The sequence below is a fragment of the Myxine glutinosa genome, chromosome 5 (genome assembly GCF_964187855.1).
Source record: "Myxine glutinosa chromosome 5, kmMyxGlut1.1, whole genome shotgun sequence".
NCBI classification, from domain to species: Eukaryota; Metazoa; Chordata; class Myxini; order Myxiniformes; family Myxinidae; genus Myxine; species Myxine glutinosa.
In genome coordinates this window covers 40880381-40894464 of record NC_136265.1, presented here as the reverse complement: position 1 = coordinate 40894464, position 14084 = coordinate 40880381, and the positions used below count along the sequence as shown (strand labels likewise).

Here is a 14084-nt window from a genome sequence, read left to right as displayed (position 1 = left end):
TGATGGTGATGGAATGAGGCACAGTGAGAGTTTGTTTGAGGGGGGGCAGAGGGAAGTAGAAGGTTGGGGGAGGTGGAGGTATGACATAGGAGGGAGAGGAAGTGGGGAGGAGGCAGCTTTGAGAAGGAGGTTGGAGGAGGGAGAATTTGGGAGGGATGGTTGGGGGGGAGATTTGAAGGGGAGGGGCAAGTGGGGAGATTTGGAGGGTAGGGGCAAGGGGGGAGTTTAGAAAGTGGATGATTAATGAAAGATGAACATATATAACAAATTGGGTTTGTTGTGATTTTCAAGTTAGCGATTCGTTTAAGAACGATGGAGGAGGGATGGAATGAATGAGAATTTAGAGCATGGAGTGATTTGGAATCATAAGAGATTGAATATTTTTTTGAAATGGAATGAGTTGAAGAGGAAATTGAAAGGAGCCTTTTAAATAAGAAGAAAAACAGCGTGTTGTAATAAACCACTGAAAAAAACACTGAAGGGGATAGTTGAAACATATTTAAACAGAACTGTGAAAAACAATCTTCTATTCACAAAAATACCAATGGGGAGAGGAAGCCTAGAGCGACGACCACGAGTCACTTGAACAGGGCAAAAGGTGGAAGGCAAGCGGAAAATGGGGGCGGGGCGAGACAGCGCACGTGGGCAGAGGCAAAAGCACACGAGGAGAAAGGGAAATAAAAGTTTTTTTTGTTTGTTTTTTTGTTTGTTTGTTTTTGGGGGGGGTGTGGGGGTTACAACGTTAGACAAATAGTAGATGTTTGGTGAAGCTTGGTGGAGAAGGGGAAATCAAAAAAGCTAGCAAAACAGCGAAGGAAGGAACAACCTTCGACGGAGGAAGCCTGAGGCTGCAAGGCCTTGCTCGCGACGTGGCAAACAAACGATTAATTTATGAAAGATAAACACCGAGAAACTTCCAAGGGGGACACTATAAGTTCACACACCGAACGATAAATACAGTTTCGACAAAATACAATTGTGAACAGACTTAACTTTGAAAAACGTGGAGACCGTGTGGACCGTCGAAAACCCCTGCCACCGTCTCCAAGATCTCGCGAGATCTCGAGAGATCACGTGCGGTGTCGTTACATTTAAGTTTTGGTAATTTGCATGATGGTGCCCCTCAGGTGTAATGAACATAAGGGTGTCACGGAGGTTTACGCCTGGGCCTGGGAGCACGAGGGTTTAACAGGAATTGTCCCCGTCATGCCTTGCTGGAAACACAAGTTGCATTTTTATAAATAATAATAAAAAACTAAAAAAAAAAGAAACAGGCGACCAAAGAAACAGCAAAATACCCTTATTGGTGCACAAAGAAAGTAATCATGGAACTTCGAAAAGACATAAATTGAGCGATCTCAAACAATTTTAAACAAGTACAGGTGCATTCAAAGTACACCGCCCCCCATGGTAAAATAAATAAATATCCTCCAGCGCTGTCATCCTTCTGAGGTCGGCAAATTGAGCACCAGCTCACTGGTAATTCCCTGTGTGTCGCAAGAGTCGACTAACAGGGTTGGCGGCAGGAAGGGCATCCGGCCGTAAAACATTGCTTCAAAAAGGGGACCATGTAGTAGTAGTAGTAGTAGTAGTTGGCATTTTAAAAGGCCATTTTCCCTGCAAGAGCGGGGGTTAGCCTTGCGGTCCCCATGACAATGTTCTCCGTTTTGCCCAATTTTCTGCATCTCCTCTTGTTAACCCCCTGGCCCGCATTTCTTCTTCGACCATCTTCAGCCAAGTCTTTCTCGGTCTTCCCCGTCCTCTACTTCCTTCCACATTCATTTCCATCACTCTTCTCAACCAGTCACTTTCATCATTCCTCAACACATGACCAAACCATCTCAAACTGTTTCTCTTCACAGCATCCATCACAGGCTCTATTCCCATCATCTTTCGCAATTCATCATTTGGCTTCCTCTCTCTCAACGATACTCCACACATCCACCGAACCATTCGCATTTCCACCCTTTCCAGCCTTCGTTGCTGCTCTACATTCATTACCCATGTCTCGCTCCCATAAATCATAACACTTCTCACACGTGCAGCATACACCTTTCCCTTCAGCTTCAACGACACTCCCCTCCTCGTCAGCACGCCACTCAGTTCCCGAAACTTCTTCCATGCACATCTCACTCTAGCAACCGTTGCCGAGTCTGATCCACCTTCTCCATTCAGCATGTCTCCTAGGTAACAAAATGTTTTCACACCTTCCAGCTTCACGCCGTCTCCAAGATCCAACTCAACATTTCCTCCATCTGCAGCTCCCTCTGTGCACACCTTACACTTGAATGTAGCTGCCACACTGGTTAATGACCCTGTCAAACCACTACATTTTTGATGAACCCACTCAGCGCACATAGTACATTGAATTGAGTTCACTACGACACCCTTCCTGCACACAGCACATGAGCACATGGCCACTTCCCAGTTCTTTCCACCTCACCACATGCTTTACCACTTGCCATCACCTTTGTTTTTCCGATATTTACCTTCAGACCTTTCGTCTCCATACATTCCTTCCACTTGTTCATCTTCTCCTTCAGTCCATCCATACTTTCTGCAATCAACACCAGATCATCTGCATACAACAAACAACTCCCACGGTAAACCCTCCTTTACGTTCTGAGCCAGCACCTCCATCACAGCTACAAATAGTAGTGGACTTAGTACCGACCCCTGATGCACTCCCACCTTCACCTCAAACTCACCACTGTTCCCGTCCTTCGTCCTTACAGCTGTGCGCGCTCTTTTGTACATTGCCATCACTACTCTGATCAACCATTCCTTCACTCCTAACTTCCCCAATGCCCATGTCACTATATATATATATATTTTTTGGTTTGTTTGTTTGTATACTGAATCGAGGCTCGTGAAAGAGCAAACATTTATTTCACAAACAAATCAACCAGACAAACAAAATATACAAAAAGAGGGAGCGGAAGACAAGATGGGGAGAGAAGGGGAAGCACACAACCACAACATTTGAGAGCAGGGAGAAGTGTGGGAGGGAGAGGGCTTGGGGGCAGGAGGCGTGGGAAGGGGGGGGGGGGGGGGTGGGAGAAGTATAAAACACAAGGGGACCGAAATTAGCGGGGGTAGAAAAGATCAAGGTTTTGGATTGGGGAGGATAGGAGATGGTGGTGAACAGCTGTTTTAAAGACCTGGAGGGTGGAGTGGGATTGAAGAGAGTGAGGGAGTTTGTTCCAGAGGCGGGAGAAAAGAGGAATGAAGGAGTGAAGGTGAGCAGAAAGTCTTGATTTTGGCAGTTTAACCATAAGAGGGTTGCAGGCAGATCTTGTGCGACCTGTAGGAATATTTGGGGGACAGAGCCCAAGAGGGCTGGGGGGGGGGGGGGGGCAAGGCCAGAGAGGAGTCGGTCGAAGACGGAAAGACCACCAACCTGCCTGCGGTGAGTGAGTGAAAGGCCCTTAGAGTTAGCTTCATCGCGGGAGATTCCAATGATTCTGAACGCTTTGGTTTCAACAGCGTGAAGACGGGCTAGGTGTGAGGCAGGAGCACCAGACCAGAGGGGAGAGCAGTATTCCATAGAGCTGCGGATGAAAGCCTTGTATGTGGTGAGGAGCTCAGGTGTGCCAAGGAAGGACTTCGCACGACGGAGGATGCCCAGTCGGCGACTGGCTTTGGAGGCCAGATTTGAAATGTGGTTTTCCCAGGAAAGATCATGGCAAATAGTGAGACCCAAAAGCTTGAGTGACAGAACTTCTTGGAGAGGATTTTTCAGAAAGTGTATGGGAGGGTTTTCCAGTCGGTCTTTTCAGAGAGACATCGTAAGAGTGTGAGATTTATCAGGATTGAAAGACATGTTCCATTTGTTTGCCCAGTCTGTGATTTTGTCCAGGTCTGCAGAGAGTGAGGAGGCTGCAGACTACCGATCTGAGGGATGAGGAATGGAGCGACAGAGAGTAGAGTCATCAGCAAAGAGATAGAGAGGATTTACTTCACGTGGAACCCTATCGAATGCTTTCTCCAGATCAACAAACCCAAGAAACAACTTCTTCCTCTTCTGCGTGTACTTCTCCTGCAACTGCCTCACAATAAAAAGTGCGTCTTTCTTCCTCTTCCTGGCATAAATCCAAACTGCATTTCGTCAATCTTCACTTTCTTCCTTATCCTCCTCTCCAACACCCTTTCCAATACCTTCATTCCATGCTCCAATAACTTTATCGCTCGATACGAGCCACAGTCCAGAGGGTCACCTTTCCCCTTGTACAGAGAGATGAGGGTACTCAGTTCCCAATCCACTGGAATGCGGCCTTCTTTCACCACCAGATTGCAGATCTCTGTCATTCTCTTCACACCCCAATTTCCCGCTGTCTTCAACATATCTCCCACAACTCCCGTCGGCCCTCCCGCTTTTCTACTCTTCATTGCTTTAATCGCTTCCTCAACTTCCTTCTTGGTTATCTTCTCGGCCGGTCCTAAAACTGAGTTACTCTCTATGTTGCCATCCCATTCATTCTCTGCATTCAACAGTATTTCCATATATCTCTTCCATCTTCCTTTAATTCCATCTGGGTCCACAACGATTTGTCCCACTTCATTCTTCAAACAACTCACCCCCATCACATCACACCTCTTTTTCGCTATCTGCTTTGCCATCCTGAATACCGCTCTCTGACCCTCTTCCAAATCCAAGCGTTCTCCGAACATTTTCCGACATGCCTCCTGCGCCTTTGCTACCTCTTTCTTTGCAGCCCTCTTGGCTGCCTTATAACTTTCATGCTCTTCCTTTTCTGCCCCCATACCCTTCGCCTTCTGCCACTCCTTGAACTTCTTCCTCTTCTCGTCAATCTTCTTTCCAACTTCATCATCCCACCACCATGTTTCCGAGTGCCTCGGTGGTCCTTTTGTCCATCCACATACCTCACCAACGGCTCCCAACAGACTTTCTTTCATTGACATCCAACCACTCTCAAGCTCAACCACATCATCCTCTACCATACTCAGCCTCTCTTTTAATGCCTCCCTCACTGTCACCTCTTTCAACCTCCACACCTTCATTCTCGGTTGGTACTTCACCCGCCGAGCTCTCCTCGCACCTTTCAACCTTATGTCGCAGACAACCAAGTGGTGCTGTGAAACAGCCTCCTCCCCCGGGATCACCTTTGTGTCCCGGAGGTGCCCCCTATCTCGCCTACGCACCATCAGGTAGTCAACGGTTGTCGTCGACCCACCTGACGTGTATGTAACAAGCTTATTATCCTCTTTCTGGAACTGAGTATTACAAATCAACAAATCAGCTCCATCAGCAAACTCCAAAATCCTTTCACCTTCTCCATTTCTCACATTTCACTTCACCTGCCTACCCTTCACCATCCGTAACCCCCATGAACTCCCTCAAAACCGTCCATGCTCCTTCCCACATGTCCATTTAGGTCTCCTCCTACCACAACAACTTCCTTATCTTTCACGTTTTCCATCAGCTTCTCTATAGCACACCAGAACTTGTCCTTCTCTTCATCGCTCCGACCAACCTGCGGAGCATATCCCGAGATGACGTTCACCAAGAGCTTTCCAATCATCATTTTTCACCATCATCAACCTTTCACTCACTCTCGTCACACTCACCACACTGTCTACAAACTCCTCAGAAAACAGGACACCAACACCATTCACGCCTTCTGGGCACCCTTGCCACACAAACTTGTATTTCTGTCCCTGCCTACCCTTCACCATTCTCATACCACTTCCCTTCCATCTTGTCTCCTGCACACAACATATGTCCACTCTTCTTCTGACCAATACTTCCACCACTTCTCCCGATCTCCCTGTCATTGGACAATGATCCCTGTCATTGATCTCGTCTCCCTTGGGACCATGGTGCCCAAAAAAGGCCAACTCCTGCTCTGCGGGGAAAAATGGCCTCTAAAGGTGGTTCCTCCAGCGCAGCATTGCCGGGGCACTTTCGGCGCCCGGCAATACCGCATAGGGACTGTATTGGGAGGGAGAGGTGTACAATAGAAAATAAATAAGTACTTAATTAATCGATAATAATTAAGTAATTGAGCAATTAATTGATTAATCAAAAAACATGAGTGGTGCCGGGGAGCGTGATGGGGGGGGGGGGGGGGGGGGGAGGGAGAGTGATGGTTGGGGGGGGGGGGGGAGAGAGTGATGGGGGGGAGAGTGATGGGGGGGGAGAGTGATGGGAGGGAGTGATGGGGGGGAGAGTGATGGGGGGGAGAGAATGATGGGGGAGGAGAGAGTGATGGGGGAGGAGAGAGTGATGGGGGAGGAGAGAGTGATGGGGGAGGAGAGAGTGATGGGGGAGGAGAGAGTGATGGGGGAGGAGAGAGTGATGGGGGGGTGGGGGGGGAAGAGAGATGGGGGGGAAGAGTGATGGGGGGGAAGGGTGATGGGGGGGGGGGGGGGAGAGTGATGGGGGGGGGGGGGAGAGTGATGGGGGGGGGGGGGGAGAGTGATGGGGGGGGGAGAGTGATGGGGGGGGGGAGAGTGATGGGGGGGGGAAGAGTGATGGGGGGGGGAAGTGATGGGGGGGGGGGAAGAGTGATGGGGGGGGGAGAGTGATGGGGGGGGGGAGAGTGATGGGGGGGGGGGAGAGTGATGGGGGGGGGAAGAGTGATGGGGGGGGAAGAGTGATGGGGGGGGAAGAGTGATGAGGGGGGAAGAGTGATGGGGGGGGAGTGATGGGGGGGGGGAGAGTGATGGGGGGGGGGAAGAGTGATGGGGGGGGGAAGAGTGATGGGGGGGGAAGAGTGATGGGGGGGGGAAGAGTGATGGGGGGGGGGGGGAGAGTGATGGGGGGGGGGAGAGTGATGGGGGGGGGAGAGTGATGGGGGGGGGAAGAGTGATGGGGGGGGGGGAAGAGTGATGGGGGGGGGGAGTGATGGGGGGGGAAGAGTGATGGGGGGGGAAGAGTGATGGGGGGGGGGAAGAGTGATGGGGGGGGGAGGAGTGATGGGGGGGGGAGGAGTGATGGGGGGGGGAGGAGTGATGGGGGGGGGGAGGAGTGATGGGGGGGGAGAGTGATGGGGGGGGAAGAGTGATCGAGGGGGGAAGAGTGATGGAGGGGGGGAAGAGTGATGGAGGGGGGAAGAGTGATGGAGGGGGGGAGAGTGATGGAGGGGGGGAGAGTGATGGAGGGGGGAAGAGTGATGGAGGGGGGAAGAGTGATGGAGGGGGGAAGAGTGATGGAGGGGGGAAGAGTGATGGAGGGGGGAAGAGTGATGGAGGGGGGAAGAGTGCTGGAGGGGGGAAGAGTGATGGAGGGGGGAAGAGTGATGGAGGGGGGAAGAGTGATGGAGGTGGGAAGAGTGATGGAGGGGGGAAGAGCGATGGAGGGGGGAAGAGTGATGGAGGGGGGAAGAGTGATGGAGGGGGGAAGAGTGATGGGGGATGAAGAGTGATGGGGGATGAAGAGTGATGGGGGATGAAGAGTGATGGGGGATGAAGAGTGATGGGGGATGAAGAGTGATGGGGGATGAAGAGTGATGGGGGGGAGTGATGGGGGGGAGAGTGATGGGGGGGGGAGAGTGATGGGGGGGAGAGTGATGGGGGGGGGGGAGTGATGGGGGGAGAGTGATGGGGGGAGAGTGATGGGGGGAGAGTGATGGGGGGGAGAGTGATGGGGGGGAGAGTGATGGGGGGAGAGTGATGGGGGGAGAGTGATGGGGGGGAGAGTGATGGGGGGAGAGTGATGGGGGGAGAGTGATGGGGGGAGAGTGATGGGGGGTGAGTGATGGGGGGTGAGTGATGGGGGGTGAGTGATGGGGGGTGAGTGATGGGGGGTGAGTGATGGGGGGTGAGTGATGGGGGGTGAGTGATGGGGGGTGAGTGATGGGGGGAGAGTGATGGGGGGAGAGTGATGGGGGGAAATGATGGGGTGAGAGTGGTTGGGAAAAATGGGGAGAGTGTGTGAGAGGGGGTAGGAAGGGAGGAAGGAGAGAGTCTCCATCACCCCCACTCTCCTCTAAATGGAGAGAAGAGTGATGGAAAGTGGGGTGATGGAGAGTGGGGTGATGGAGAGCGGGGTGATGGAGAGCGGGGTGATGGAGAGCGGGGTGATGGAGAGCGGGTTGATGGAGAGCGGGGTGATGGAGAGCGGGGTGATGGAGAGCGGGGTGATGGAGAGCGGGGTGATGGAGAGCGGGGTGATGGAGAGCGGGGTGATGGAGAGCGGGGTGATGGAGAGCGGGGTGATGGAGAGCGGGGTGATGGAGAGCGGGGTGATGGAGAGCGGGGTGATGGAGAGCGGGGTGATGGAGAGCGGGGTGATGGAGAGCGGGGTGATGGAGAGCGGGGTGATGGAGAGCGGGGTGATGGAGAGCGGGGTGATGGAGAGCGGGGTGATGGAGAGCGGGGTGATGGAGAGCGGGGTGATGGAGAGCGGGGTGATGGAGAGCGGGGTGATGGAGAGCGGGGTGATGGAGAGAGGGGTGATGGAGAGAGGGGTGATGGAGAGAGGGGTGATGGAGAGAGGGGTGATGGAGAGTGCGGTGATGGAGAGTGCGGTGATGGAGAGTGCGGTGATGGAGAGTGCGGTGATGGAGAGTGCGGTGATGGAGAGTGCGGTGATGGAGAGTGCGGTGATGGAGAGTGCGGTGATGGAGAGTGCGGTGACTGTACATACTACATAGGTGACAAGAGAAAATAATGGGGGAGGGCCGGCAGGAGGGAAGAAGGGAGGATGGGTGACAAGAGGGAAGAAGGATGGAGGGGCGACAAGATGGAAGAGGGGATGGAGGGGAAACAAGAGGGCAGAGGAGATGGAGGGGAACAAAAGGGAAAAGGGGGTTGGAGCGACAAGAGGGGAGAAGGGGGAATGGGTAACAAGAGGGAGGAGGGGATGGAGGAGTGACAAGAGGGAAGAGGGGATAGAGGGGTGACAAGAGGGAAGAAGGGGGAGGGGCAACAAGACAGAAGAATGGGGAGGACAACAAGAGAGAAAGGGGGGCAACAGAGGTAAGAAGGGAAGATGAGGGGGTGGTGGTAGAGGGAGAGGAAATATGGGGGTAATATGGGAAGATGGGGGTTATAAGGTAAGAAGGGAGTAATAAGGGAAAATTGGGGAAAGAAAGAAATATGGGGAAAGGGAAGATGGGGTGAGGGAGGGGGAAGATAGGGGTAAGAAGTGAAGATGGGGGGGGGGGCAGGGCGAGAGAAGATGCGGTATGGGGGAGGGGGAACATCGAGGTGGGGGTGTCGGAATATGGGGTATTGGGAGAGCAAATATGTGGGATTGGGAGAGGGAATATGGGGGATTGGGAGAGGGAATATGGGTGACTGGGAGAGGGAATATGGGGGATTGGGAGCAGGCTGACCAGGTGTCCCGTATTTTACAGGATCGTCCTGTTTTTTACTCAAATGTCCTGCGTCCCGTTTCAAACCTTCCTGGGATGCCATTTTTCCCATACTTTTCATCCTCCGAACAATATTTGAAAAGGGAAAGGAAAGGCGGCATGCAGCGCTAGCACGTACGCTTCCATCATGGCAACAATATGCGGTCAATAAGGCCAAACGTTTTCATATTATTAGTTGAGCAGAACATAAAAATTTCAAAGAGTAAAGATCGAATTATCGAAAACTTTTTGCCTTAACATGTAAATATGGGGCTCCTGATCTATTTGATCGAACTTCAAAGAACCAGATGGACACGATCATTCCCACACTTTTATGTCTCCTCCCTCCACCCTCAACCGCTAGGACTTCTAATGGGTTCTAAAGGGTCATTCTAAAAAGTTCCAAAGGGTAATTGTAATGGGTTCTAACGGGTAATTGCCTGAGTGTCCCGTATTTTTTTTCCCCTCGGACCTGGTCACCCTGATTGGGAGAGGGAATATGGGGGATTGGGAGAGGGAATAATGGGGGATTGGGAGAGGGAATATGGTGGATTGGGAGAGGGAATATGGTGGATTGGGAGAGGGAATAAGGGGAGATTGGGAGAGGGAATAATGGGAGATTAGGAGAGGGAATAATGGGGGATTTGAGGAGGGAATATGGGGGATTGGGAGAGGGAATATGGAGAATTGGGAGAGGGAATATGGAGAATTGGGAGAGGGAATATGGAGGATTGGGAGAGGGAATATGGGGAGTTGGGAGAGGGAATAATGGGGATTGGGAGATGGAATAATGGGGGATTGGGAGAGGGAATATGGGGGATTGGGAGAGGGAATATGGGGGATTGGGAGAGGGAATATGGGGGATTGGGAGAGGGAATAATGGGAAATTTAGAGGGGGAATATGGGGAATTAGGAGAGGGAATAATGGGGATTGGGAGAGGGAATATGGGGGATTGGGAGAGGGAACAATGGGGGATTGGGAGAGGGAATATGGGGGATTGACAAGGGGTAAGAAGGGCATATGGAATAGAACCTACAGGGTCAGAGTCCGGCGGCATGATGCGGTTTCCCACTTCGTGTGCGGCCGGCTCCGGCAACGTGGGTATCAGGTCCTTGAAGAACCTCGGAATTAGGATCCCTACATCAGCGGGGATCCGAAAACCGGATATCATTTCCCATAAGAATGATAATCCGGTGGTTCTGGACACTCAGATAACGAGTGATACTCTTTCCTTATTTTCAGCCCACGGGAGGAGGAAGAAGCATTATGATGTTCCTGATATATTAGAGCGGGTCAAAGTCCGATTTCAGAGTGAGGGAGCACCGATTGTTGCCGCCATTACCCTCAATTGGCGCGGAGTGTGGGCGCCGGAATCGGTATTCGGTGTCCACGTTTCGCGGCTTGGGCCTCACACAGGCCGATTTGAAACTCGTCTCGGTAAGGGACTAAGGGTACTGGAAATGACAGCCCTTTCTTTCAGTGTTTAAGCGATCGGCGCATACACGTGCGTGGATTTTGGGAGAGGGAATAATGGGGGAGAGAAAGATGGCAGAAGGAAGAAGGGAAGAGGGGAGGGGGGGAAAGATTCAAAACTCTCAAATTTGTGTATCACGAGATCACCCACCGATTATTCTACCCAGCATCGAAGGCTCCACGCTTAGGCCTAGGGTTAAGGCTTCCGAGGCCTCGGCCCCAGCGGCGTTTCTGCTCCGAACCCAAGTCCTACAACGAATGTCACGTCCTCCTTGGTTCGACAGCATCGTGCCCCGATTGTAAATACCAGAGTCTCCAATCGAAGTCTGAGATCCCTTTTCCTCATACTCTTCTTTTAATTCCGCCATGTCTCCAAATCTAGCCCTCAGCGGAAATCCAGAGTCCGCCGAACTGTTAGCTGTTACTCTGTTATTCCTTCGAGCGCGCGTAAAAAAAACGTTACTATTGTTGTTGTTGTTGTTGTTTTAGTATCGATAACGAAAGTTCCCACCCTGATTACAGGTGGAACATAACTCTCCATTTTCGTTATGAAGGACACTCGCGGAAGGGTATTAATTTTGGCCCCAATATATATTAATTTGCAAATAATCCCCACACTGTGTGGGGAGTATGAAGTAAGCGTGAATTTTCTCCTCGAAGGATAAAAAGTTCGAAGTTTACTTATTCTTAATGATTAGTCATAATGTTGTTTAATAAATTATTATTTGGACCTTTTGTGGACGTATCGTATGTAAGGTTTGCTTGTTTTGTGTGCTCTCAGGGATGCTCTCCGCCATCTTTTTTTGTCATTGCGGTTGATGAGATGACCGATGACGTGTCTTTTTCATTGCCATGCTAATAAGGTGCACATTCTTGTAAAAATTATATGTGTTATAAAATTTCGTTTTTTTTCTTTCATAAAATGTTTTCTTTCATCTTTCATTAACAAAAAAAAAATCCCCATTTAAACAGCGCTGCGTTAAAATACATCGCCTAAATAATGGCCGCGATCCTGTCCCAGCTATAAACTGTCAGCCCTGTGTTTCACAGGCAGGGTGATTCGTTAATATGTTTTCCCTCTCTCGGATGGACGTCAAGTGGGGTTTCCCATCAACTAACGTTAGTTGGTGGCAGTGCCGTATATGTAGAGCTGAGAGTCCAGCCGACTCAACAATAGCCGCCATGTTACCGCCCAATGACCGCATAGTTTCCACCTTCACCGTTTTTGGCGGTAGTCTACCGCTTTTTGTATACGGTGTGTTGTGTCGCTCAGCAGTCGCTAAACAATGCGATGGATTTCCAGGTACAAGTCCGTTTATTCCTCAGCACGTCACATTCACATAATTACCTCGAACTCCACAAGATGGCGTCTCTCACAGGAGTAACGTGACCATGCCACTTCCTCTTACATCATCATTTATCTTAACAGCAATCCACAAACATATGGTTATGGGTTATACAGGTGGTTATATTGTATCGTGTATGTTGCAGGGCCTCTACTTGGGAGAGGGGATTACAAGTCCCACCCTTTCAGTACAGTACGTATTCCTGTGTCCACGTAATCCAGTGCAGTGAGGTTTTGAATTATGAGCAGTAGGCCTACTTGGGGCCTACTACTACTTCACTACTACTACTACTACTACTACTTCATGTTTTTGCTTCATGCACGTAACCCGGGTGATTTTTTTTTTTCAGGAGCGATTGAGGGAGCTGACACTTGCCTATTGACCTTATGCATGACGTCACAAAGCACCTAACAACCAATCGCGACGCCATCTTAGAGGGCAAACAAAGGCCCTGACGACGCGTTCATGTGTGAGTCAACTGCGATCGCAACTAATTGCGTCAACTAATTCCACATGGTGAATGAATTATAAAAATTGTTTTTTGGTGAAGTCACAATGGATATAGTAATGTTTGAAATGTTTCTGTGAAAATGTATACACTACATATTTTCTGTGAACAAGAAATGAAGCTGCACATGATATGTGTGCATATGTTTTGAAGCTGACACAACTGTGACAATAAAACTGCTGCAACTTTATATTATTTGTCATTTTGTTTTGTTTCATGTGCATATTTAACAATGTGTATCACTAATAAGGCAATGCTGTTGACCCATAAAATAACACTTCCATGATAATCAGTCCATAGGAACTACTCCTGGACAAAGATTTACGAGAGCACACGCAACTTGTACGATTTTGTTCACAGTTGCTTCTGGCGATGTCCCATCATTTATCAGTGTGATGGGAATGCGATTTTGGACTTCAGTATATTTTTGTTTCACCATTCCAATTACCCATTCAACATGGATCCGAACACAAGAAAGTTCTCTGCTCCAGTCAACTTCTACTTTTTCAAGTTGCTTCTTTCCCTTGGTGAATGGGGGCACCTTTACCTCGGCCATCGCCATTCCACAGTATTCATCAACAAAAAAACCACGATCAGCAAGCACAAGCTCCCCTGGCATCAGTTTATTCATGAGGTCACTGTTTTCCGTTATCTCAGTGTCTGTTGCCCTTCCTCCCCAACAATTGCTTAGGAAGCATATTGAGCCCTGTGGTGTTATACCAATTAGAAACTTTATAGTTGAATGGTGCTTGTAGTTGCTCCACACTTGTGCCCTTGCCAGTAAATCGGACGGCTGCTCTATAAACACAGTATTCATCTGTTTTTTTCAGGAAATGTGCAGTCAATAATAACTGCACATTTCTTGAAAAATTTCCTGAACGATGACGGCATACTGAGACGTAGAGCATCACGACTGGGCCAGTGTATCAGCGACTGAGTCTTTACAAACATTACATCAAGAACGCGGTGGAAGTTTCATGAAACAGTTGACTGGCTGACTCCGAATCTGTAAGCTCGGTCCTCGTCAAAAATGTTCAATCGCAACTTCATGAGGAACATTAGCACTTGACCAAACTTTGTGAGTTTTTTACACGTTGGGAGAGCACATGATGTAAACGTGGAGTAGCAAAAAAACTGCCCAAGAAGGAAGTCCCGTGTAAAATCGGAGTTTTGCATCGTTGTTCTGAAAGTGTTCTTCCTGCAGACCTGTTGCTCTTACCTTTTCTTCCAGGTCACAAACTTGAGTTCTGAGGGCAATGTTGTCCTTCTGTAGTTCCTTCACGTTTTTTTCCAGTGCACGAATGTCTCTGAAAGACAGTTCCGTTTGGGTTTCAGTCCCTCCAACAGGTGGAATCTGGTCATGAATGGGGCACTGCTCAGGATTTGCATTGTGTGGTTCCAGCAGTATTGCTGCAGTAGCCATGTTGTCTGCCTTC

At 49.9% G+C, this 14084-nt stretch overlaps 1 protein-coding gene across 1 annotated transcript in view; it reads right to left on the bottom strand.

The window, feature by feature from the left end:
* Window positions 1–11187, bottom strand: part of LOC137427646 (uncharacterized) — an 84936-nt gene extending 73749 nt beyond the window's left edge. The window contains exon 1 of the mRNA XM_078777276.1: window positions 10946–11187. Coding sequence (XP_078633402.1) covers window positions 10946–11162 — 217 coding nt within the window. The 5' untranslated portion in view covers window positions 11163–11187. The remainder of the gene's footprint in view (window positions 1–10945) is intronic.
* Between the last annotated feature and the right edge of the window lie 2897 nt (window positions 11188–14084).